At 38.3% G+C, this 25,083-nt stretch overlaps 2 protein-coding genes across 4 annotated transcripts in view; one reads left to right on the forward strand and one right to left on the reverse strand.

Annotated features, from left to right (window-relative positions):
- The first annotated feature begins 2,645 nt into the window (after nucleotides 1-2,645).
- SPATA4 (spermatogenesis associated 4) lies at nucleotides 2,646-13,806 on the forward strand. Its single transcript, XM_046648636.1, has 6 exons — nucleotides 2,646-2,993; nucleotides 3,837-3,966; nucleotides 4,345-4,463; nucleotides 4,573-4,793; nucleotides 10,605-10,721; nucleotides 13,688-13,806. The coding sequence occupies exons 1-6, from the start codon at nucleotides 2,776-2,778 to the stop codon at nucleotides 13,792-13,794; spliced, it is 912 nt and encodes a 303-aa protein (XP_046504592.1). The 5' UTR covers nucleotides 2,646-2,775; the 3' UTR covers nucleotides 13,795-13,806.
- Nucleotides 13,807-13,891: 85 nt separating this feature from the next.
- Nucleotides 13,892-25,083, reverse strand: part of WDR17 (WD repeat domain 17) — a 100,984-nt gene continuing 89,792 nt past the window's right edge. The window contains exons 28-31 of one of the 3 annotated variants that reach the window (XR_006886659.1): nucleotides 21,618-21,716; nucleotides 21,111-21,294; nucleotides 18,681-18,919; nucleotides 13,892-13,988 (exon numbers count right to left, since the gene is read on the reverse strand). Coding sequence is in view for 2 of the 3 variants with exons in the window: in XM_046648634.1 (XP_046504590.1) it covers nucleotides 18,800-18,919; nucleotides 21,111-21,294; nucleotides 21,618-21,716 (403 nt within the window). In the remaining variant the exon portion in view is untranslated. Of the gene's footprint in view, nucleotides 13,989-18,383; nucleotides 18,920-21,110; nucleotides 21,295-21,617; nucleotides 21,717-25,083 lie in introns of those variants that run through there. The other 2 variants (XM_046648634.1, XM_046648635.1) reach the window with 2 other exon arrangements.

The raw sequence follows: 25,083 nt of genomic DNA on the forward strand, positions 1-25,083 counted from the left end.
AACCACCAAAAGCAGTTTGCTTTTATCCAGCAGGACCAATAATGCACATTCACGATCTTGTCATAGGCCAAATCAATTTCATTTTTTTTGCTCTCCGCCACAAGGGCAGCAGAGAGTTTTGTGTGTCTTAGCATCCCAGAGAACATCGCAAGGGTCCACTCTGTCAATGATATCATGCTCACTGGCTCTGATGAACAGGAAGCAGCAAGTTCCTTAGATGCCTTAGTGGGATATAGGTGAGCAGGTGGTAGAGGGAAACCTCACTCACTCCAGGTAGGAAGCAATGCATCTTTCAGCATCCAGGCAAGACCACAGAAGTCACTCCATGAATTCAAGAAGAATTTCATATAAGGAAATGGTTAAACAGACGCTGAAGAACCAAAAAACTAAAATGGGACCATCAAATTGACAGAGATAGACGATTCCGGAAGAAATTGCTACTTGTAGTGTTAGAGAACAAAGGGAAGAAGCTAGGGTTCTAAGAACCCAGAACTTGAAGGAAAAGCCTTATGGACTGACTTCCGAAGCGGGAGGGCACACAGCTGGTGGTGATTCTTCAGGAGCTCCGAGGAGCGATCCTAGAGTAAAATCTGGAACTCGGAATCCTGAAGGCCACTGCCCAGTGGTTACTAAAACCTCTGAAGGAGTATGATGAAACCTGGTCCACGAGAGCTAAAAAAAGTTGGAGACTGGAACTAGCTGCCACTGCCAGATGAAGCTTTGTTGTGGTTACACACGAACAACAAGCAAAGGGGAAAAACAAATCCCTTCTCCTTTCCTGTGGCCTCCTGGTCACTCTCTAGTTCCCCCTATTGGCAGAATTTAATACAACTCTTAGCAAAGGAGAAATCCCATCGTCGAGTTCCAGCTCCACAGGGCAGTATATAGAAAGATGTGTTGGAACCAGAGACGTATTTGCTTAACAAATGGCACATTTATTACAGGAAAAATTCTAACTCCTTAGGAAAACGTCTCAGTTAAACCCCAGTCTATAGGCCTAGGCTGCCTCTCTAGCTATTACCGCCTAAATCTTGGTTTAGCCCCATGCAAAAGCCTGAACATTTTCTTCAACTCTAATGGGTTATTATTTCCTAAAACTTTTTTAAAAACGCTCACATCACAGATATCATCTATGCTTTTGCTCACATTAGTCATTCAGTGTGGAATCCTCCCCTCCCGTCTTCATCCCACAGATTTCCACCATCATCTTAAAAACAATAATTTCTCCTTACTGAGCACTGACTATGTGCAGCCCCCGTTCTAGGTTCTTTGCATATTTAACTTGCTTGTTTAGTCCTCGACACAACCCTATGAGGGATATTTATTTCCACCTTTTACAAATAAACATGGTTAAATAACGCCTCTCAAGTCACATAACTAATAAAAAGTAGAGCTGGTCCTCTGAAGCCTGTGTCTTAACCAATTCAAGATCTGAACCAAAGGTCACCTCCTCTGAGAGGACTCCTAGACTCCCTCAGGCCAAATTATTGGCTTCCTCCCTCATATGATTATATTTTTACCATGGCAGAGCTTTTCAGTGTCCATGATCTTTTTACAGATATTTATATCTCTGTACCCTCTATAAATAATCTAGTGCACAGCTGTCCAAGAGAACTTTCTGCAATGATAGTGTTGTACAATATGGCAGCCACTAGCCACACGTGGTGATTGAGCAACTGAATGCAGCCAGTGCTACTCATTTTACTTTATTTAAATCTATTTTATAGTCCCAAGTGGCTAGTGTCTACCATCCGGGGTAGCGAAGATCTAGTGCCCAGCATAGCACAGAATAATAGTTCCTCAAAACAAATTCATTAAGTGAATAAATGATTCATGAAAAACCTCACTGGGAAAAGACCAAACACTTGTATAGCTTCATTTTTGTTTCTCTTTTTAATCATTTACAAACACATTGATTTACTTTGTTAATAAACATGTATATGAATAAACTTTCAACAAAATATTATATAGCTCCACTATCAAGATCTATCCTGTATTTTATCTTGCATGAGAATGTGTATCTACATGCCACATTAGTTGATTTTTTTTTGCTGAAAAGTTTTTAAAGGATTTTGGTAATTTTGTTGAGTAAATCTTTAATTTATAATAGTATACACCTGCTCTGCATTTTTTTTTCTTCTGCATCGTTCACTGATAAACCCCAAGTACTAGATCAGTGCCTGGCTCATGGCAGGAACCCAATAAATGTTTGCTGACTGAATGCATGAACCACGTATACTGGCCATCTATGTGAAGTGTGAAAACCCAACTTATAAAATGCTGTCAAATATTAGGTCATTTTTATGAACGCAACGTAATAATTAAGAAAATAGCTATGTTAAATTTTCTAGACGTTGAACATTTATTCATCTCAATTTTGAAGATTTCTTCACTGGCATTTTGGAGCAAAAACTGTATCGTCTCCAATTTCCAAACAAAAACTGTCGCCCCCGGAGCCTCCGCGCAGCCTCCTCAAAATGCATGGTTGAAAACAGGCTTTCGGCTGGGCAGAAACTACAGCATTTAGAATGTAAACTTCTGAAGAGGGAGGAAGTTCTGAGAGGCCAACTGAAACTGAGATTGAAAGCTCCGCCCAAAGCTGAAACTCCCCCGACTGCGTCCACGCCCAGTGGGGCCAGGGATGCGCGTCCCCCAACGCAGGGCGTTGGGTCCGCAAACTGCGGGACCCTCCAGGCCTAGGGCGCCCGCGCTGAGGCCCCGCCCCCACGAGGCCCCGCCCCGCCCCGATGCTGCCATGGAAACCCAGAAAGCGACATGGCTGCCGCGGGCCAGGGAGGACGGCTTGTGACACAGCCGGCGGCAGCCGTCCCCAAGTCACCTTCCCTTTCGCCACAGCCAGCATCTCCCATCCGAGGGAGGCCTAAGAAGGGTGTGGCCTATCCGCATCCCCCGAAGAGCTCGCGCCTGTCTCGGTCCGTCCTGCGCTGGCTCCAGGGCCTGGACCTCAGCTTCTTCCCCAGGAACATCAACAGGTGCCGGAGCGAGCCCACCCGGCCGGGCCGCCTGGGCGGGCGCCTCCCCAGCCTCCGGGCATCCCGCCGCCCCTCGGCCGCTCGCCCCGGATCGCCCACCCCTGCCGAGCTTAGGTTTCAGATCCAGACCCCAGCCCACCCACCACACACCCCAGCACACCTTACCCTCTTAGGCAAAGGGCCTGAAAAAACTGGGATGAACCATTTCATTCGTTCATTCATTCATTCATTCATTCCATTTTAAACTTAAGCTAATACAGAATGCTTGGGTGACTACAAAAATATTAAAATAGTCAAGATTCTTTCTTTAGGGACACTGGACGTTAACACTAGTGGGCATCAGTGTACCTTCCGTTAGAGATGGTATTTAATTTGAGGGCTATCAGGGGTTGAAAAAATTTGCTGGGTTAACCACAGCCGCCCTGAACGTAACTGGCAGTTAATATTTGCTCTGGGAATGGAAAGTGAATTCCATAAAAATGAAGATGAACACTTTTTTTTCAGATAAGGACTCTGGTTTACTATTTCGTTATTCCTTAAAAATGACGTGCCGGCAATTTTCGGTGTGCATAGGAATCACCTGGAGATCTTGTTAAAACCCAGATTCAATACAAATCAATAGTTTGGGTTTATGAAAAGAACACCGAGGCCTTCGGTGCAATCTAGTCTTACCCATACGCTATTCCCTAGCAGGGTCTCCTCAGAGAAATGATCCAAAGAAATTCGAATTTTACGTTACTGGCTGTCAGTGTGGACTATTAGATTGATGTTAATTAACTGTAAAATAATACAAACTGCGTAAGTAACTACATTTTATTTCTTTTCCTTATTGCTATGGATCAGGGATTTTTCAAATGGTTTCCTGATAGCAGAAATATTCACTATATATTACCCCTGGGACCTTAAACTGTCCTCCTTTGCAAACGGAACTTCTTTAAAAGTCAAGTTGGATAACTGGGCACAGGTGGAAAAGGTAAATGAGCAATCACTGATACTTTCAACTGCTGAGAAGTTTACGTTTTAAAAGCTGTCCTGGATATCCGTATGTGTGTGGAGGGGCTGTGTGCTAGGATACAGTGCCGCTGAGCTGGCGACTCGTTTCCTTGGATGGAAAAGAAGCTTGCTAAAGTTTATGTCTTGAGTCACCTAGGAAACTGAGCATACTCATTTCAAATTGGAGCAAGCTGTAATGGTTGGTTTTCTTGCTGAATAGTAATATCTTTTTGTAACTAACACATTAAACATCAGAAAATTAGTTGAAAGGTAAAAGGGGGATTAAAGCGAATTCATGATAATTGGAGATTTTTATAGAACTTCTTATGATGAAAATATTTTCTTTCTGCTGTTAAAGTTCCTGGCAAAAAAAAATTTTAAATTACCTAAAGAACTAATTCATGGAACAATTCACTGTAAAGCCGGAGTACCTGAAATACTGATACAAGAGGTTTACACCCTGTTAACACATCGAGAGTGAGTTATTTGGAATTTTCTAGTAATATAATTTAATATGAAACTTTTGATAATATAAATCTCACTAATAAAATGTGGCTTGTCAACAGTATTTTATTTTTTTTTCCAGAATTAGAAGTATCCAGGATGACCTCGTGAATTTCACAGACTATAGTTACCAGATGCAGTTGCCCCTGGTTCCCAGGTCTACAGCGTCGAAGTCTATAAAGAATAACATTAGGTTATCAGAATTAATCAGTAATCCCAACAGGCTCAGCAATGAACTTAAAGTAGACTTCCTCTTCCTTTTACAAATGTTGCAAAGAAAATTAAGCAGAAAATTGAATCCAAGTAAGTTTTCCTTGAAAATGGTCAACTGAGTTCTTCCAAACTTAATGAGACTATTCTTCAGCACAGATGAAAGAAAAGGCTGCCACTGTCCCATTACTGCTTTCTTTTGTCACCGATTTAAAGGGAAAATCCTTCTCTTATGCTAGCAGTAGAATGAATTATTATCATTGGTGTGGTTTATGTTATAATTCATTCTTTTTGATGAAAGCATAGGTTAACATAGTGTATAGACACTTTTAAGAAAAATGTTAGTGACTCTGTTCACGTAAAATTTGGTGGGCAATAGGTTCATATATCAACTCAAGTCACTAAAGAGGATGGGCATGTTTAGGGGCTCAGCAGGGTATCAGCACTTTAGGAAGAGCCTGGGTCACCAGGACTCACTCTAGATGTTCTCTAGGTGTGGTCAGTGTCATCCTCTCCATAGCAGCCTTGTTGGTATTTAGATGGAAAGGCAGATTGGGGCAACCCATGGCAACTTTCCAGAAGCACTACTGAAATAATTCTCAAAGCATTCAAAGCACATGCCATCAGAGGCCCAGCAGACAGCAAAGTGAGTGAACTTTCTCTTTTTTTGCTTTTCTAACACTAATTCAGGACACCACTTGTGTCTTGGAATCTTGTCTCCCTTGATTCCAGACACCTAGAGACCTTGTCATTGCTGTGGTACCCAAACCATTGGGGAATGAGGCAGATGCAGGTCATTAGGACTTCTTTCTCTTTTGAACCCAATTTTCTGAAGAAAAGACCCATTTTTCTCTGTAGTCTCTGGAAGCTACTTTAACTCCCTCCCCAAACTGTGGGAGAGATATTCTGGTTTTTGTCCTCCCTCACTCTGTCCATTCTTCCATCTCATGTCACTTCTTGTTTCTCTTTGATTTATTCTCACTTCTGGTTCTACTCATGAACTCATGAGTAGAGAAAGAATTCAGGTTGTTAATCCTGCTGTAGAATTTTATATTTAATTTTGTGTTTTATATTTATATATATATTTTATATTTATAATTAATGTTTTGTATGTTTTTAAACATTAAAATTTTGATTTGAAATTTGTTATGCATGCATATAATGTATATGTACAATTTAAATAAGACTAACAACAATGAATAAACACATGTATCCTTTTGTTGTTTAAGAAATGAAGTTATCCATATTTTTACGTTGTCTTATGTGTCCTTCTCTGACTGTATTCTCCACACTTCCTTCTAAGAGGAACCATGAGCCTACTACCTTTGTTATAATTTCCTTGATTTTAAAAAATAGTTTATGTGTACTATTTATGTTATTCTCAATTTCATTCATATATATGTCTGAACTTTAATTCAGTGGACTTTATCAAACTTTGTAGTAGGCAGAATGGCCCCTACGTCGTTCACGACCTGATTCCTGGAACCTATGAATATATTACATTACATGGCAAAAGAGACGTTGCAAATATAGTTAAAATTGCAGACCATAAAGTAAGGAGTTTGTGCTGGATTATTCAGGTGGGTCCAATCTCATCTCATGAGCACTTTAAAGCAGAGATCTTTCTCCAAGTGGAATCAGAGAGAGGCATCAGAAGGAGAAGTAAAAGAGATATGAAGTGCGAGAGAGCCTCAACCTGCCATTGCTGCAGGGGCCACGCGGAAAGCAAGAGAAGGTACCCGGCACAACCTCCAGGAGTAAGCAACTACCCTCCGCTGACCGCCAGCGAGGAAACGGGGACTTCCATCCAACAAATGGAAGGAACCAAATTCTGCCAACGACCTGAGTGAGCTTGGAAGAGGATCCATCCCCAGAGCTTTCAGAAGGAAATGCAACCCTGCCAGGACCTTGATTTGAGCCTTGTGAGACCCCAAATAGAAGAGCCATTCTTCTGTCCTGTGAGATAAAAATGGCTGTTGTTTTTAAGTCTCTAAATTGATGGCAATTTGTTATGGCAGAAACGAAAAATGAATACAAACTTCATAGTTAATACTGTTTGCATCCTGAGGTTATAAATAGATTCTCCAAAATTTAAATTCACTAAAGTTTAGTCTTTCACTTTCAATTTTTTCAGCTTTATTGAGATATAATTGACAAATAGCAATTGTATGTATTTAAGGTGTACAACTTGGTGTTTTGATATATATACATATACACATTGTGAAATGATCACCACGATCAGTCATATCCATCCCCTCACAGTTACCATTTTTGTTCTTTCTTTCTTCGTGTGGTGAGAACACAAGATCGACTCTCTGAGGAGACTTCAAGTATACAGTGCACCGTTGTTAACCATAGTCACGATGCTGTACAGTAGACCTCTAGAATGTACTCATCTTGAATAACTGAAACTTCGTACCCTCTGACCTCCACCTCCACCTGTCCGCCTCCACCCCATCCGTGGCAACCACCAACCCACTGTCTGCTTCTCTGGTCTACTTTAGACTCCATCCAAAAGTGAAGCAGTGTTTGTCTTTCTGTGTCTGGCTTATTTCACTTAGCATAATGTTCTCCAGTTTCATCCACGTTGGCACAAATGGTCAGATTTCCTTCTTTTCAAAGGCTGATTAGTATTCCATACACATGTATACACATCACATCTTCTTTATACATTCATCCATTTTTGGACATTTAGGTTGTTTCCATATCTTGGCTATTGTGATTCATGGTGCAACGAACATGGGAGTCCAGATATCTCTCTGAGATACTGATTTTGTATCCTCTGGATACATACCCAGAAGTGGGATTGCTGGATCGTATGGAAGTTCTATTTTTAATTATTTGAGGAACCTCCATAGTGTTTTTCATAGTGACTGCACCAATATACATACCAACAGTGCACAAGGGCTCCCTTTTCTCCACATCCTCGCTAACACTTTTTTATCTTCTGTCTTGTGGATAGTAGCCATTCCAACAGGTGTGTGATGATACTCACTGTGGTTTTGAATTGCATTTCCCCGGTTAGTGATCATGGCTAGTGATGCTGAGCACCTTTCACATACCTGTTGTCCATTCGTGAGGCTTCTTTTGAGAAATGTTTATTCAGGTCCTTTGCCCAATTTTAATTAGGTTATTTGTTTTGTTTGCTATTGAGTGGTATGAGTTCGTTATATATTTTGGATATTAACCCCTTGTACACTTTAAATTATAAAACATTGATGAAGAAATTAAAGAAGACACAAATAAATGGAAAGACATTCCATGTTCATGGGATAGAAGAATTAATATTGTTAAAATGTCCATACTACCCAAAGTCATCTACAGATTCTCTCAATGAAATCTCTCAAAATTCTAAAGGCAGTCTTCATAGAAAAAGAAAAAACAATCTTAAATTCATACAGAACCTCAAAAGACCCTGAATAGCCAAAGCAATCCTGAGAAAGAACAAAGCCGGAGGCATCAAACTTCCTGATTTCAAAATATACTACAAAGCTATAGTAATTAAGGGGCTGCATGTTTGCATAGTGCCTAAGTTTGTACATTCTGCCTAGGCAGTCCAGGGTGTGCTGGTTCGGATCCCAAGCGTGGACCTACGCACCTCTTATCATGCTATGCTACAGCAGGTGTCCCATGTATAAAATAGAGGAGAATGGGCACAGAAGTTAGCTCAGGGCCAATCTTCCTTAGCAAAAAAGAGGAGTATTGGTGGCAGATATTAGCTCAGGGATAATCTTCGTCAAAAAACCCACAAAACTATAGTAATTAAAACAGTATTGTACTGGCATAAAAAACATATAGACCAATGGAACAGAATAGCAAGCCCAGAAATAAATCCACACATTTACAGTCAACTGATCTTCAACAAGGGATCCGAGAACAAACAGGGAAAGGAAAGCTCTTCAATAGATGGTGTTGAGAAAAGTGGATATCCACTGCAGAAGTATGAAAGTGGAACCTTATCTCACAACATATACAAAAATCAAGCCCAAATGGATTGAAGACAAACTTAAGACCTGAAACTAGAAGAAAATATAGGGAAAAACCTTCCTGACATTGGTATTGGCAATGACTTTTTGGATATGACACCAAAAGCAAAAATAGACAAGTGGGATTGCATCAAACTAAAAAGCTTCTGCACAGCAAGGGAAACAAGAGAGTGAAAAGGGAACCTATGGAAGGGGAGAAAATATTTGCAAATCGTACATCTGATAAGGGGCTAGCCTTTCACTTTTAAAGTCATAATTGGTCTGCAATTGAAATGGAGAACCAATTGTCTCAGCATCATCTTTTGAATAGTTTGTTCTTTTCCCATCGGTTTGTACCACCTTCATGTTTCAAATGTTTCAAGTTTCTTTGTAAATATGGGTCTGTTTCTGAGCTCTAGTCAACTTTGCATGCGTGCCTCCTTTCTTATGTCATTTACTGTGACTTCTATTGCTTTGACTTAAGTAATACAGCTTATTGTTGTATATGCATTCATATCTCTCATATTACAGTATTTTGTGCCTTTGATTTGTTCTCTGTTTCTGTTTCTTGTTTTTGTCTCACCCAGCTTTTCTTCTTTTGGACTGAATTTTTTTTCCCAAGACTTTTTTCCTCCTACTAATTTGGAAAATTTCGTATTTTGACTCTTTTTAGTGCTACCCTAGAAATTTTAACGCGTGTATTTATCTTAGTCTAAAATTAATATCTTTACTCTCTTCCTCAAACTATAAGAAGCTTAGAACATTATGGCCTTGACCACTCCCTGCCAGCTCTCTACCCCACTTCAGTTCTTTTGCTGTCCAGCATTTCAGTTTTGTCAAGTTATTTTTTAACACCACAAATCAGATATCATTATTTTTTATACCTAATGTTTGCTTGCATTGAATCTATCTCACTATTACTTCTACTCATTGGTTCTAGTGGGAATTTCTAGAACAAAACACAGCTATTCTATTTAATCTTCTGTTTAAAAGTCCATCTTCGTGCAAAGCTAACTGGTGTCTCTGTTGTCTTCTTTAGAACACAATTTCCCTTTAGCCATGGATCACCACAACCCTTCAGATTCTTGAATAGTATTCCATTATCACCTCCTTGATTTTTGAGACTGCCGATTTTAAGCAGCCAAAGTAATTAATTGTCATGATTACAGTGCTGGGAATGTCACTGACCAGGGTTGTAGTTAGTGTGAACAGGGTATGGCTGATGTGTAGAAATTACCTTAGACACTTCTTCAAGCCTCAGTGCAGGGTGAGCTGCAGAGGAACAAGTGATCTTTAGAAGCACGGGGAAACTGATGCCCAAGTGTGGCAGTTTGTAGAATTAGGTAGTAAGAAATACAGGAACAAAAATAATTTTGTCAACTATTTTTATAGTATAAATATGTTTGAAAATAGATTGTATGATTCTACTTATAAGTATTATAGACTGTATGATTATACTTATATGAAATATAAACATAGGTAAAACTAACCTATGATAATAGAAGTCACAATAGTGTTTTCTTTTTAGGGTACTGTAGGGAGAGACAGTAGGGGGAATTGGGGGTGCTAGTAATATACTATTTCTTGATCTGGGTGATGGTACCCCAGGTGTATTCACTCTGAAAATTCATCAAGCTGTAAACATATGATTTGTTCACATTTCTGTATACATATTGTTATTACTGAATAAAAAATTACCAAAATACTATAGGAATATAAAGATATTACTTTAAAGTAACTTTTTAAGGCAACTATTTTGTGCATCAAAGATGTGAGCAGTGTAGGGAGAGGGTTGTTAACCTATGTATTCACAGTACTCTCAGGGGTATGATCAAACAGATGTCTAAATAATTTGCTTAATTTTTAAATTATAGTGTCTTATATTGACAACTGCCATAGTGAATTTTTAAGAAAGAATTTGTGGGTTTCTATTTTATAGAATGGTTTGAGGTCAAACCGACTGTGGGAGAATTTACTCTCGATCGTCTTCCTGCCAAAGACTCTGGGTGCAAATATAATTCAGTGATTTCGAGGGAAAGAGTCACTCCTGTTTTAGGTAAGGTTTTTTATTATTATGTTCAAGTTTTTATCTGTTAAAATGGGTTTTTTTTTGTTTCACTTTGTTCATTTAAATTTTTAAAAAATAGCTAAAATGTTGGTGTAGGCATTCAGGCTCTAACTGTGTGGTGAGTTGGTATGTGGTTGTGCTTTGTGATAGATGGAGGGGGCATGTGGTCTGCTAAATGCCAGGCACATCAGGGGCGGTTCCCAAACCAGGGTGCCCTGCCTGCTGCTATAGGAGCCATTTCAGTTCTGATTTATCCTGTAATAGGTGAGTCTGAAACAGGTGACGCTCCTTGGCAGAACTCAAAACTCAGTTCTCTGAGCGGTTGGATGATGAATCAGTCCTAAGGCAGATATAGGTACTTGCCTACCTGGCCTTCCCAATCAGTTCTATCACAAGAAGCCACTTGTTTAAGTCCTATTAGTTCAGAAAGCATTCCGGCCACAGCAAGCTATAGCCCACGGGCCACAGTCAGTCTGCCACCTGTTTTTGTATAGCCTGCAAGTTAAAAATGGTTTTTCCATTTTTTAAATGGTTGAAAAATGTGTCAAAAGAAAAATGATATTTCCTGACACATGAAAATTATATGACATTCAAATTTCTGTGTTCATACATCAAGTTGTATTGGAACACAGCCATGCCTGGTCCTTTGTGCCTCGTCTGTGGCTGCTTCTGCACCAAGACACCAGGGCTGAGGAACCGCCAAAGACTGTAAGGCCCACAGAGTAGAGTTCCAGAATTAACAAATAAAAAGACAGGGTAATACCACCAATAACGTTTGGGACATGTTGAGGACATAGTTTTCCTAAAAATTATTCATAGTTTATCTGAAATTCAAATGTAACTGTGTGCCCCATATTTTACCTGACAACCCTACCAAGGAGCCTAAAATATTTACTGTCAGGCCCTGATGGAAAGTATTTGTGGACTCATGCTACAGAGCATGTTTCCTAAGGTGTTAAGAGGGATTTCACGAGGGTAAAAGTTTCCTGTTTATGAAAGGTCTGGGAAAGCAATATCAATAGATGACTTTTTTAAATTTATGACTTCTCAGAACCTTTAATATGCTAATGTGCATTGTAAATATTAAAGAGGAGAGGTTCAGAAGGAATTGTTTTCTAAACTCTATTTGAGCACACATCACTTTATTTAGTTTTGTTTTGCTAATGGCCTGGTAGAACTATTATTCCTCAGAGTACACTCTTTAATATCCAGACATTAGGCCAGTCCATCAAAAGCCCTTCAACCCATCGTGCCTGAGGCATAGTCCTCAGCATGACACAACCCAACAGAAGTGAATAAGAATGTTTCTATGGAAAAAAATTAAAATATCTGCATAGTTTCACCTTGAGATTTTGGGCACGTGTCCTCTCCTTCAACCTGCCTCACCTTCTTCTGTTAGGAATATCTACAGTCAAAGTGCCAGCAGGTGGGAGCAGAAGCCGGGCAGCAGGCAGAGGCAGAGTTGTGATGGGTGAGAGGCAAAGGGAGGAGATGGCACCTGCATTCTTTTTGTTCACTTGCTTGCCTCTTTCCCACTCTGGCTAATTGGACCTGACTGGGGTCGGAAAGGGCATGAGTGCTTGCTTTGGGACCTGCAAGGAAGAGGGAGCAGCACTCCTGAGTCACACAGGGTTCCCTTCCTGTGTGACCAACAGGTGCAAGGCACCATATATAAAAATTGGTGCCTACTGATATTTGCATTGCTAAAGAGCATTCCTCATTTCTGTTATTGTTTCTGAAAATTTGCAAGGTTCACATATGAGTTTTTAGAAAAGCCGTATGCTATCATTATTTCAGATCAGATCAGGACTCCAAGCAGAATGGATTCCTGCTTTTACAATTTTAGTAATGTATGAACTGCTATAAATAACTTCTCTCCTATTTTGTTCTCTCAATGCTGTCTTTTCTGATTCCCTTTCTCTTCAACCGTCTTTTCCTCTCCTTTTCAAAATGGCTGATGGGCTAATGGGAGTCTTTACTGGACAAGGCAGATCAGGACGGGAGGGACATGCTTTTATCTTTTTACTTCTCTCAATCCTGTTCCAGATAAGTGGCTTTTCTCATTCTAGACATAATGGGAATTAATGAATGGTGTGGATTTGACTTTGGTGATTATATGAATGAGAGCTGTTTTGCTAAGCTTTAAATTATTTTTTTCCAAATTTGGTAAAGAGATTCCACTTCAGTTGTTTCTGATGAAAGAGTAGAGTGGTTAGTTCAGGTCGGCTAACATAATTTGAAAGTTAACAGAGGAGGAGAGGCAGAACGCTAGAATGTGGAAACTTAACTATGTTTTACCACCTAAGACTGCACATGATGGCACTGAAACCACAGGCTGTTCACCTGAAAAGCTTCTAACCATCAAATAGGATGGCAGAAACTAATCGTAAGATAGGTTGTTACCTTTGTTTCTTTCTTTTTTTTAACACTTAAGTTCCTCTATTTGTTTACCTAAAACTAGCTTCCGGCCAAATAATGGGCCAAGGGCACATAGATTTCTCAGTTGTTGCTGGCCCCTCATATTAGGACTGAGTGACCTAGAGTCTGGTGGCCAGTCTAGATGCCTCAGGGCAATCAGAGTTCCAGACACTGAATTATGTATTATGTATATTTGCCAAATCTAAGCACTGTTAAAATCCTGGCACTGTTGCCTCAGCTTCTTTCTGAAGCAACATCTAAAAATAGTTGAGTCATATTCGGTATCAGATGCACCAAATAAGCCCAGGATATTTTTAGGCACTCCTGATGCCTTCTGGAGGTAGGTGACATTCAGACTTTTTATTTATGACTACCATAACGCATGTTTCAAATATTCTGTTCACCAAGCATTTAGATTAACCTGTGCTCAGCCTGTGGCCAACCATTCTGCATATGTTTGATATATTAGAAACATCGAGGGCTGCATAAATATTTAATAACCACAAATTGATTTTAATTTTATTTAAATATTTCAGAAAATACAGATAATGGTGGCAGTCCAGTTAAAGAAATTCACGTCAAACAAGCTGGAAAACATTCTCTTGAATCCATTAGGAAACCTATCAGAAACATGAAAAAATAACCTTGAAAAGCACCTGTCTCACGGCTTTGAAGAAGTGTGCCACCATCTCTTGCCATCCTAAAGGGATATCATCAACTAGTCTTGGATATATTTCAATATTAAGTAAATTAAAGTGGTGTCTTATCCATAATTGGGCTGAAGAACATATTTTTTCAAGGCAACAACCGTTTATTCAACTCCTCTGCCAGGTACTGCTGAAAATACAAAATCAAATGAATTAGCACAAAATGAGCAAAAATAATTTTAAAGGTACAGTTAAACGTAATTCACCATGTCAGGTAAGAGTTCTTTCTCATAAATTCTGTAGGAATGGTGAATCTACTTTGTGATGTGTTTTCCTTATTAGAAACGAAAAGCTCTACCACCTGGCCTGATATTATATATTTACACATCATGTGCATTAATAAAAAAATTATTCTGAATGATTATTATTATACATTAGCCCATAGAGAATCTTGCCCACCTCCATAAATAGGCTGATTTAAACTATTTTTTAAAAATCAGTGTGTTTCCTGTTGATACCGAGTTGCAGGAAAGGGAAATAATGCTTCATTTTGAATTTGGTTCTGGTGTTTAGTGATCCATTTAGCTCAAATTAAAAATTCCTACTGGTTGCTGCCATGCCCCATATTTTTTATTGGAGGGAAACAAAAGCAGGTTGCTATCCTGAAAGATTGATTATCTTTTACACGTTCTTGGTAATTTTTGAATTCATATTTGGAAAGTTTTCTTCAACTGGAACTATTCATGTTTTTATGCATCTCATTAACAGTCTCATTTGACTTCCCACATGAATATTACTCATGCTGCATCCCATGATATGCATGTCAATTTCCAGCTAAACTCTGTCACGTTTTTCTGCATTTCTGAAGGCTTCAACAATTTTATTAGATTTCTACCTCCAGAGACTTCCTTGTTTAATTTTACATTTTTGGATAGATAGTATTTAGGAAAAGAAATTAACGAGAGCCTTGAGATAGATGACTTCTTGGGGAAGTGTTTAGAATCCGAGGTAAAGGATACAGTTCAAATGCATGTCTTAACCAGCCATAGGTGATTTACCTGTTGCCTTGCATTCTAATGATAAATCTAAAGTAGAAAATTATAAGAATCATTTTTTTTTTAAGATTTTATTTTTTTCCTTTTCTCCCCAAAGCCCCCCGGTACATAGTTGTATATTCTTCGTTGTGGGTCCTCCTAGTTGTGGCATGTGGGATGCTGCCTCAGCGTGGTTTGATAAGCAGTGCCATGTCTGCGCCCAGGATTCGAACCAACGAAACACTGGGCCGCCTGCAGCGGAGCACGTGAACTGAACCACTCGGCCACGGGGCCAGCCCCTACGAGAATCATTTTTAACCCATAAAATATAGTTCCTTAAGAATGGGTTGTAGAAACAAGTCTGCTGAAGCTCAGCTGCGGAAAAGATCCAGAGAAAAGGATTAGATTCGGTAAACAGTCAAATAAATTTATTCTCCTGACTCTGATCAATCTTCTGAAAAAGCTAATCACTCCTGGCCTGACCATGGTAAGTTCTCAAGACTCCTGTGGGACCTGTGCAGACTTGTGAAGAATAGGAACCAGTCTGCCGGCTTCATTCCACAGTGAATAAGCCAAGGAAGCGAGCAGGGATGGTCCCGCAGGTAACTCCAAGAGCTTGTGGAGGTGAGTTGTGTCAGCAGAAGCCAACACGACAGGTGAATCTTAGGAAGGCCCCTGACTTCACAAAGGATCTTTGACAGAAGGAAGCAGTGAGCTTTTCCAGGGGCTACAACAGCCCCTATAGGAACAGAACATTTTCAGCCAACTAGCAGAATGCTTATCAGGGAAATGGAAGCCTCTGTGATGTTATTTGTATTGAGTAAGCCCTTTTTCCTTTTTATACTGATTTTGGGGGATTTTTCTTGTATTTTTTTTTCTTTTTTTTGTAGTCAGTGTTTCTAACAACCGGGGAATCATCCTCCTGAACAGTCCAGTGAAATGATTTTTCTAGGTTTCCGAGCAGGCTAATGACTCAGATGGACTGCTCAGCCCTTCACACCTCTCACAACTCTGACTCAGCATTTCTGGAGAAATAGCCTTCTCTCAATGGCAGTTTAGGGACAAGAATAATGCTCATTCTAGGAGTTAACTATGTCATATTTGGCTTTAACTGCAGTATTTGTTAAAATTTAGGGAACCTGAAATACATACATAAATACATAAAAATCTAGATAACTACATGCCATATTATATGACAGAGTTACATAGTATTTAAATTCAGTGTGAAAGTACTTTTTTCAATTATTTAGGTACAAATGTTTCAAAGATAGGGTATAATAAGCACTTATTAAGAGTTGACTATAAAGGTATCTTCTGTATTATTGGTACACTAAATATGAAACCCTACACTTTACAAATAATTTGTGAGGCTTTTGCTATATTCAGAATACCTTTTGACTTAAGACGAAAAGCCTGTCAATTTTCCTGTTATAAGGACAACAAAACACAGTCATTGCTCTAATGCAGCCATGTTATAAATCCATGTCTGTCTGATTTCATGGAAAAAATATATATTTCATTAATTTTGATTGACATAAAAATCATATATTTTCACAAGATGTAACTCATTTCGATGTTGCAATTTTGTTAGCCACCTGGTAATTTTTATACAGAAAATATTTTTCCAATGCCCTTAAAATTATTGTCTAATGAGACTGCTTTCATAAAGGCATATTTAAATTTATTATTTTGATAATTTGTCCCCAATATCAGTAATACGGAAATCTTCAAATATTAAAATAAGTTCATATTATGTGTTTAGGTTTTCATGCATATGAAATCTAACAGTGAAAAATAATTTTATAAATTTAAAAATTGTTTTGTTTTTCATATTAAGGCATAATATATACATATTAAAATAGTCAAATGACATTTATAATTCTAGGAATAATGAATAGTTATAATTAGTATTAAGGTATGGAACATTGTAGACATCAAAGAATAATAGAATTGCACTTGAATCAATCCAATTTAGATTTTAAATAGAAATTGGGCTACTCCTCTATTGTCTTCATGTGCTAAAGAGATGTATGATTTTTAAAACTATTTTATAATGAGAATATTATTTTCCTGCATTCATTAAAAATACAGAAAAAGGTTACAAGTGTTTGTATATGTATAACAAACTCAATGATATCTTTTCAAGCATTTAAAGTGCAAAAGACAGCCTTCTTAATCTATTTTAAAACCAAATAAAGAGAATGATAGTAGGACTTAACCATTTTTAAATGAGGAGATTTTAGTACATACATGCCAATTAATAATCCTCCTCACCTAAAAAACATTTGTTACATTTACCACTAAGGGTTAAAAAATACTTCTCAGATATGCTTTCATTACCCATTGCATCTCTGAGTTGCATACATTCTCTTCTATAATATTATTTTTTTTATATAAAATGGAATTCAAGCCTATGATGTCTCGTTGAGGAGTCAGAAGTGGTCAATGTGATAGATAGGTACATAATACATACAGTTTTCTGTTTTAAGAAGCTTGTTTAAGAAAATTTTAAAAATATTTTAAATAGAACAAATAGAAGATAATAAAAACAACAATTATTCAAGTTATATGAGCTCACTGTTTAGACAAAAACATCTATATTATAAATCCTGTAAAACAACTTGAGTATCAAAATACCTTTCTTCCTAGTATACATTCATTTCTTAAATTTCAGTCAGAAGTCTAATAGAATTGAAATACTTGTAGTCATGTCTCAGTCTTTTCTTTTTATTAAAAAAAAGCTTTACTCTTTTAATAAATATTTTTAAAACTTGAATTTACATAAGATACTCAAAATCTCAACTAATATCCTATTTACTTACAGAAATTTATTTGAAAATAATTTTCATCAAATAAATTATGTTTTAGAGTTGATACAAATTGACTAGAGATTGTGTAAATACTAAATGCACTAATCAAAACTAATAACTAGCGGCCGACCTGGTGGCACAGTGGTTAAATGCACATGTTCCGCTTCTCGGCGGCCCAGGGTTCGCCGGTTCCGATTCCAGGTGCAGACATGGCACTGCTTGGCATGCCATGCTGTCGTAGGCGTCCCACGTATAAGGTAGAGGAAGATAGGCACAGATGTTAGCTCAGGGCCAGGCTTTCTCAGCAAAAAGAGGAGTATTGGTGGCAGTTAGCTCAGGGCTAATCTTCCTCAAAAAAAAAAAAAACAAAAACACAAAAAACCCCCCCAAAACTAATAACTATACATACATCCTTTAAAATAGTCAATTATCATCAAACGCAAATTCTCATACATATTTGACTGCATTTTGTGTTTTTCACCCCCAAACTTTTTTCATGCTTATATAGCCTATTCCTTTATAATTGAAAATTTGAATTTCAGATAAAAAACCTTGGTAATGTTTTCTTTTAAAAAAATTAAACTCAAAAGTACTGTGACTGTGTATCCATTTATTAATATATATTAAAATTGTAACTGGAAACTTTTATTAAATATAAGCTAAAACTAGTGGTTCACTATAGGTTTTACAGAGGACAGTATAGGTGTTTGTTAAGTTGAAGATCAGTCGCACACACCTGAACCTTCTGATATTTCAAGATATCCCTTCGTTCAAAGATTCATCAAGGACTTCCTGGACGTCAAGCACTAGCCAGATGTTGCACTATTTTATAGGGTTCAATATTTCAACAGTGTAATATTTTGGTACTTTTTACGCTTTGTGAAACTTTTCTATGCTCATTTAGATTAGTCAGTCTTTTATAATTTAAACACGACCTTCCTCCCAAATGTGGCTATTATGTTCTATAAAGGAGACACCTATTTTTCTTTGAAATTTATATAAATATTTTATTTTTGGAAGTTAATGAATAAACTCAACTTATTCTCCACCTTCCCTCATCCTCCTCCCAACCTTTGGCTCTTGGACAGCAAAGGTTAAAGTAACGCTAATCATGAAAGGTCTTTAAAAAACGAAGAAGCACGGAGAAGAACCTTCTGTCAGAATGGGTTGAGTCGTATTCCAGTTCCTAAAGGTGAGAATGGATTCACCTTTGCCCACATCAAAGCATCATTCAACGAGATGGCCGACTTCCCATCTTCAAGGAAAAATACAGGGCCCTGAACACAGGGAGAGTTGAGGAAAGAGAAGACGAGATTACAAATTCACAACATGTTTTTAAACTTCCAGAAAGAGAATCATTCTAATAAAAAAACCACTGGTGATATTCAGGCAATGCTGAATGGGAAATTTAAAAATATGAGAAAAATTAGATTTCTTTGAACTGCCACCAAACATAGAAACATTTTTAAAAATCTTAACGTTATACTCTGATGTCTTTCAAAATAGAATTTAGTTTTATAATTTGAATTCTTTAAATACAGTAGTGCTACCAATGACAATAGATATTGCTAATCTATTAATTACAAAGATATTGCTAATCTATTAATTACTACAAAGTTAACATTTTATAAAGGCATATATGCCTGGTAACAGACTTAAAAATACTTCATTATTTTAATCGTACGGCCTATGTCAGTACAGCTGGGGAAATTATTTAAGGCGGAAACTCTGAACCTGCTCTCCAGAAGATAAAAAATATACTGTTGCATATGTGTATATATAATTTAAAATCATGTCAGTCACATGATTTAGTAGCCTATTTATAATTTAGTTACATCAGTCATTTTGTATATCAAGGGTAGTTCTGAAGAACTAAATGCAAAAGAAAACCTTTCAAGCTGCATTTCCCAGCTCTTAGAAGGAAAAGCTTAATTTAAAAAACACAAGATGGAATAAAAACTTATCTTCTAAATGATGTCCTAAAGTTATCAGGTTTTTGATCAGGATTTCAAATGACACAGCTTGTTGCTAGGAAATTATTTCTAGATATTGAAAAATTCATCGCATGAAGCAGACAGCTTCCTATTCATAGGTACTGGAAAATGTCACAGCTTTGATCAGAACACAGTAATTTCCTGTTGAAATAGAAATACGGAGGGTAGTACTCCATCGAAATTAGTCATTTGCACCTTAGTGTATCTGAGGAAGTCTTTTCCTAACAGAGGCTTGGGTGCAGAGAGGTTAGATAGCATATCTGTTAGGTCACTTAGCTATCTCGATGGAGAAAAGGACCAGAAGAGGAGAAAGGAACATGAAGGTATCAAGTACTAGCGATAGCACAGAGGGCAGTGAGGGCACTCGAGATACATTCTAAAACTTGTATAATGTTCTTTGCTCTGAATTGTAAGTTATTGAATTCACTGCTTGGATTCTTTATCTCTGAACACAAGTGGATAATAAGCATGTATACAACTATGCGTCCTCTCTGATGTTTGGAATATATTGGTGCGATCTGAAGACTTAATTAGTTTGCCGTGTCAAGTCAAGCTATAGTTAGGGTTTATGCTAGTAGCAAGCTATTTAATTTACTTTGAGTGGTTATCCCAAAAAATACCTTTCTCCATTGGCCTGGCATGTCAGTATTAGAAATGTAACTAGGCATGTTACGCTGGAAATATAAGAATCAACTTAGTACTGTGTGACTATTACTGGGAGCTGGAGTTCTTTCAATCCAGTCTGCAGTCTCAATTAGCGTTTCATGGGGATTCAGCTTTGTTTGCTTCTTGGGACACCTACAACTGGTCCTGGCTCTGAGATGATGAAGGCTTCTTTATTTTCTGGAGATAATAGCACCCCTGGGTCACACTGGGAGGCTCCTGCATCATTCGTCATCATTACTTTGATTGTACATTAGGGACCATTCCTTGGGAATTTGCCATCCCTCAGGATTGATCCCAATAATTTTTAATTGCTGAAAAGTTCTGTAAATCAATGTAAGAGTATGCATAATATATCAATAATATATTATACATCCATCAGTTTTTAATTGCTTTCTTTGTGTTTATAAAATAAAAATGGAGACTAAAAAATTAAAATTAATCTATGGAGATATAATAATTTGTAACTGTGTTGATTGTTGCTTTGTCTCCCTTATTTAATTTCCCTAAGGATGTGATCTGTATGTATTTTAAAACGTTTGTTACTAAGTATACATATCATTTATTACTACGGATCCCTATTGCATGAATTGCTTTTATGATAGTAGTACAATGACCATCCCTGAGAATTTATTTTAAGGAGAGAGAGACCATTTAGACTAACTGTGGAAGCAGTAAGGGCAATATTTTTTCACTAGGCCTCAAGCCACTTTTATTCAGATTATGCTTATTTTAAGATCACATTTCAAAAAACAATAAAACAAAGAAAAATGATGGAAATGCAGAATTTATGCCTGACATTAGGCTGTACCTGGATTTTTAATCCCGTAAGACAAGAGATGTGAACATCGGAATGACTGGGAAGATTCGATCCAGTCACGTAATCTGGTCCAATAATTCCTTTGATTGGTTCTTCTTTTAGTCTCTTTAGTAAAGCTGCATAAACCATTCTCTGTGAGTCAGAAGGGGGTGTATATGGAGATTCTTCTGACGATCTACATTTTCAACAGATATTACATTTTCATTTTTGTAGAATCACTGAGTTATTAAGGTTTAGATTAGAAACAGTCCTTGGTGATTACTTAGTCCCCCTTTATAGATGACAGCAAATTAACTTGAGGCTTAATTTACAGTAAAACAAGTAGCTCAAAAAACGCAGGAAAGGATGGCATTGTAATCTATTACGGATAGATGCTGGGCAAGCCAAGGTTCATTACTCTGCCAAGACGAATCAGGAGACAATCCACATTTTCACCACGTTTGTCTATAATATTAAGTAATACCTCTGTATTCCAATCTTTACACTGGATTCACTCACCGGCTGACGGACTGTGTGCAAGCTCTCCACGCATCCAGTTCCTCAGAAAGGCGTTCAATTTTTAAAGGCACTGACACCTCCCGACGTTTTAATAGCTGACTGAAACGTGAAAAAGAAATGAACATCTGACATCCAAGACTAAGGGATCAAAACAGCAAATGAACTTTAAATAAGTGCACTTTTAGGTTTAACAACTAGTGTTCAACAATATCTATGCATGCATGAATATATGTACCTGTGTGTGTGTGCACACGCTCACTTGTATATTTAGCTTTTAAGTCCCTGGCAAGTCAAAGATGTTCAATAAATGTTGGTTGGGTGACAGTCTGCGTGAGCGAGTGGATGAATAAATGAACTGCATAATGTATGGAGAAAGGTTAGACAAGACAAGCAATGCTGAGTAATAGCCACATCTGGCTATTGTATGGTACAGTGCGCGTCTGTGTTAAAAGTGGATGGTAGGCGTGAGAAAGCAAGTGGGAGAGCAGTAAGAGAAGAACGCCAACCAACAGAAAGGAACGGAGATGATGATTTCAATTCTTCAGAGACAGAGATGTGTGAAAAAAAGCAGTGAAACAGTGATAGCAGTGATCCATCACGTCTGTGTTTAGAAAACTGGAAAACAGACATAACTATTACTAATCATGAAGCTTTAGATAAGGGGTTACTGGTCCTAGTTTCTATAACAAGTTACAAACTCAGTATGTTTTTCAAGGAACCAGTTAATTGAAATTTAAAAGTAAAAGCTGTTTAGGGAGTAAAAAGAAAAACGACTGTAAGACCTTAAGGATGAAGTAAAAGTAAGCATTTCTGTAATTTGCATTTGATGGTTACCCTTGCTAGTTGTCATCATTCTGCCAGGACACGATAAGAATTGTTGAGAAAAAAAGATATAAATAACCCTTCCCCACACACATCTAACATTTCAGTAATATCTCAAATCAGTTAGGAGCTTATTTTTTTGACCCCAAATTATTGAACATAAAAATTCTCATTGACAATGTGGCTAGCTCCAGAATGAATTCCTTAAATAATCTGGCTCCCTGCCTACAATTTTGTACTTGACAATACCTTATCAGCGCAGCAGATTTTGATGATCTATGGTAGGTAAAGCAGTGTTAAAGAGCAAGAGAAAAACCAAGGTAAACAGGTGGAGAGAATGCTGTGAAAAATATCAGGGAAAAGCTTACATTTGTCCAGGGAATTACAGGTAACTTGGTTTAGTGGGAGCAGAGAACATATAAAAGGATACAGTGGGTGACAAGGTGGGAACCCAATTTTTGTGGACCTTTAAAGTAAGACTAAGGATTTAGAACATTATCTGTAGTCAGCGGGGAGACCTGGAAAGCACTGAGGAAGGGTAGCGCTTCAGGAGGGCTAATGCAACAGCCGTACCTGGGATGGGGGACCGGAGGAGAAAGATGGAGAAGGTGAGAACATGAGGGCTACCGTCGCTGAGAGCTAATAAAGCCACAGCTATGGCGTTACAGAAAATGAGAAAAGGATGGAGGTGGGCATTGACTAAATAATCGAATGTTGACAGGGAGGGAAACACCTAATCATGACCCTGATCTTTAATTATGGGTGACAGAAATGTAATGACACCATCAAAAGAAAGGGCGAACACAAGAGAAGGAGTAGATCTGAGAAGGAAGAATATTTTAATGTTGAGCAGGCTGAGTTGAAGGATGGGGTTCAGCGAGCTGCTGGATATACACAGAGGAGCGGGGAGTAGGCTCAGCCTGAATACAAAAGAATGAGTTATCTCCATAGAAGTGACAGGTGACACGTGAAGCTAGAAAAATGGTGAGGTTTCCAAAGGAAAGAGTGTAGGAAGGAGAGAGGAGAGAAGAGGTGTGGAGACGTGGGAGGACGGTGAGCTGGAGGAGCAGGGAGAAAGGGAAGGAGCAGAGCAGAGAACCAGAGAGAGCAACCTTGAGAATCGGGTGTGAGTGGGTTGAGGAATCAATTTAAGCAGCAAGACTGATGTGGATCAAGGCTGCCCTAGGTAGAGAAGACCAGGGCATCCTGGCCTACATGCCAATCTATATGACCCAATTCATATCTAAAGTTATACGACCACCTGATAACCAGACCCCACCGGCACTGATACCATTTAATGACTTTTTACATCATCTTTCCTTTGTCTAGTAACAATAAGTCATGTACCCATGCCTTATAAATTTAGCCCTAACCCTCAACACATTGCAGCTCTTCACTGCCCATGGGTCCTGTCCCCATGCTATTCTCTGAATAAAGGAGCATTACTACCAGACCCTGAGAGTCCAAGAAATCTTTCTTTCAATGACTTGGCTTGCGGAGCCCGCATCAAGACAAGGTAACAAAAAAATACAATTGCCAGACAAATAAGAGTACTTCTTCAAAATCAGGGTGGTCTTAAGTATTTCCTTCTAAACTAACATGTTTCCCTTAACTTGGACACATTCTCTCAAGTCTGTCCTGCCTTACAAATAAAAAGCCTTCTTTCTATTCTTTTTTTTTTTTTTTTTTTAAGATTAGCCCTGAGCTAACATCTGCCTCCAATTCTCCTCTTTTTGTTGAGGAAGACTGGCCCTGAGCTAACATCCATGGCCATCTTCCTCTACTTTATATGTGGGATGCCTGCCACAGGATGACTTGATAATCGGTGCCATGTCTGCACCCAGGATCGGAACCAGGGAACCCCGGGCCGCCGAAGTGGCATGTGTGCACTTAACTGCTGCGCCACTGGGCCAGCCCCTGTCTTCTTTTTATTCTTGATATTATTCCAAATGACCATTTTCTGTCTCTTTGCTTTCATCATTACCAAAGTCATATACAGCTAACCATATTCTGTTAAGTAATATTTTCATTCCATGTGATACACCCTATTGTTCCTATATTTTAGTATTGATAAAAGTTGCTTTTGAATTTTGGGTGTGCTGCCTGCACAGGAACAGATTTTCCTTGCGCACCCTGCCCTGAGGGTGCTAATTCCTACTACTCCTCGGCCTGCTCTGGGTGCACACCAGCACCTACACCAGACATTCACTCGGCAGGAGGGTGAACTGAGAAACGAGGAAGCTTTGTTCCTCTCAGAACCCTCTGCCCCACAAGTAGGGTACTCAGAAAAATGCCACCCCAAGACCCTCAGCATTTGTAGGAGTTACCTGCTCTGCCATTGAGCAAACTAGTAGACCTGGAAATGTTTTTTCAGGGGAGGCACTGTGGATTTTACTGTTGAGTACAAAAGTTTTAGGTACAATGGCTAAAATTCAGCAAGCTGTCAGAAAACATATGAACTTGGCAGGTTCTGCCTGAATATAAAATAGTGAGCTATCTGCCGCTCACAAACACTTTTACTGTGCTTTTTTCTACTGTGGAGATTGGAAAGCTAAGATACTTAGTTTCTCATGTTCTTTTTTTCTTTTTTTTTTTTAAGATTTTTTTAATTTATTTTTTCCTTTTTCTCCCCAAAGCCCCCCAG

This window comes from Equus quagga, chromosome 22 (assembly GCF_021613505.1).
Source record: "Equus quagga isolate Etosha38 chromosome 22, UCLA_HA_Equagga_1.0, whole genome shotgun sequence".
Lineage (NCBI taxonomy): Eukaryota > Metazoa > Chordata > Mammalia > Perissodactyla > Equidae > Equus > Equus quagga.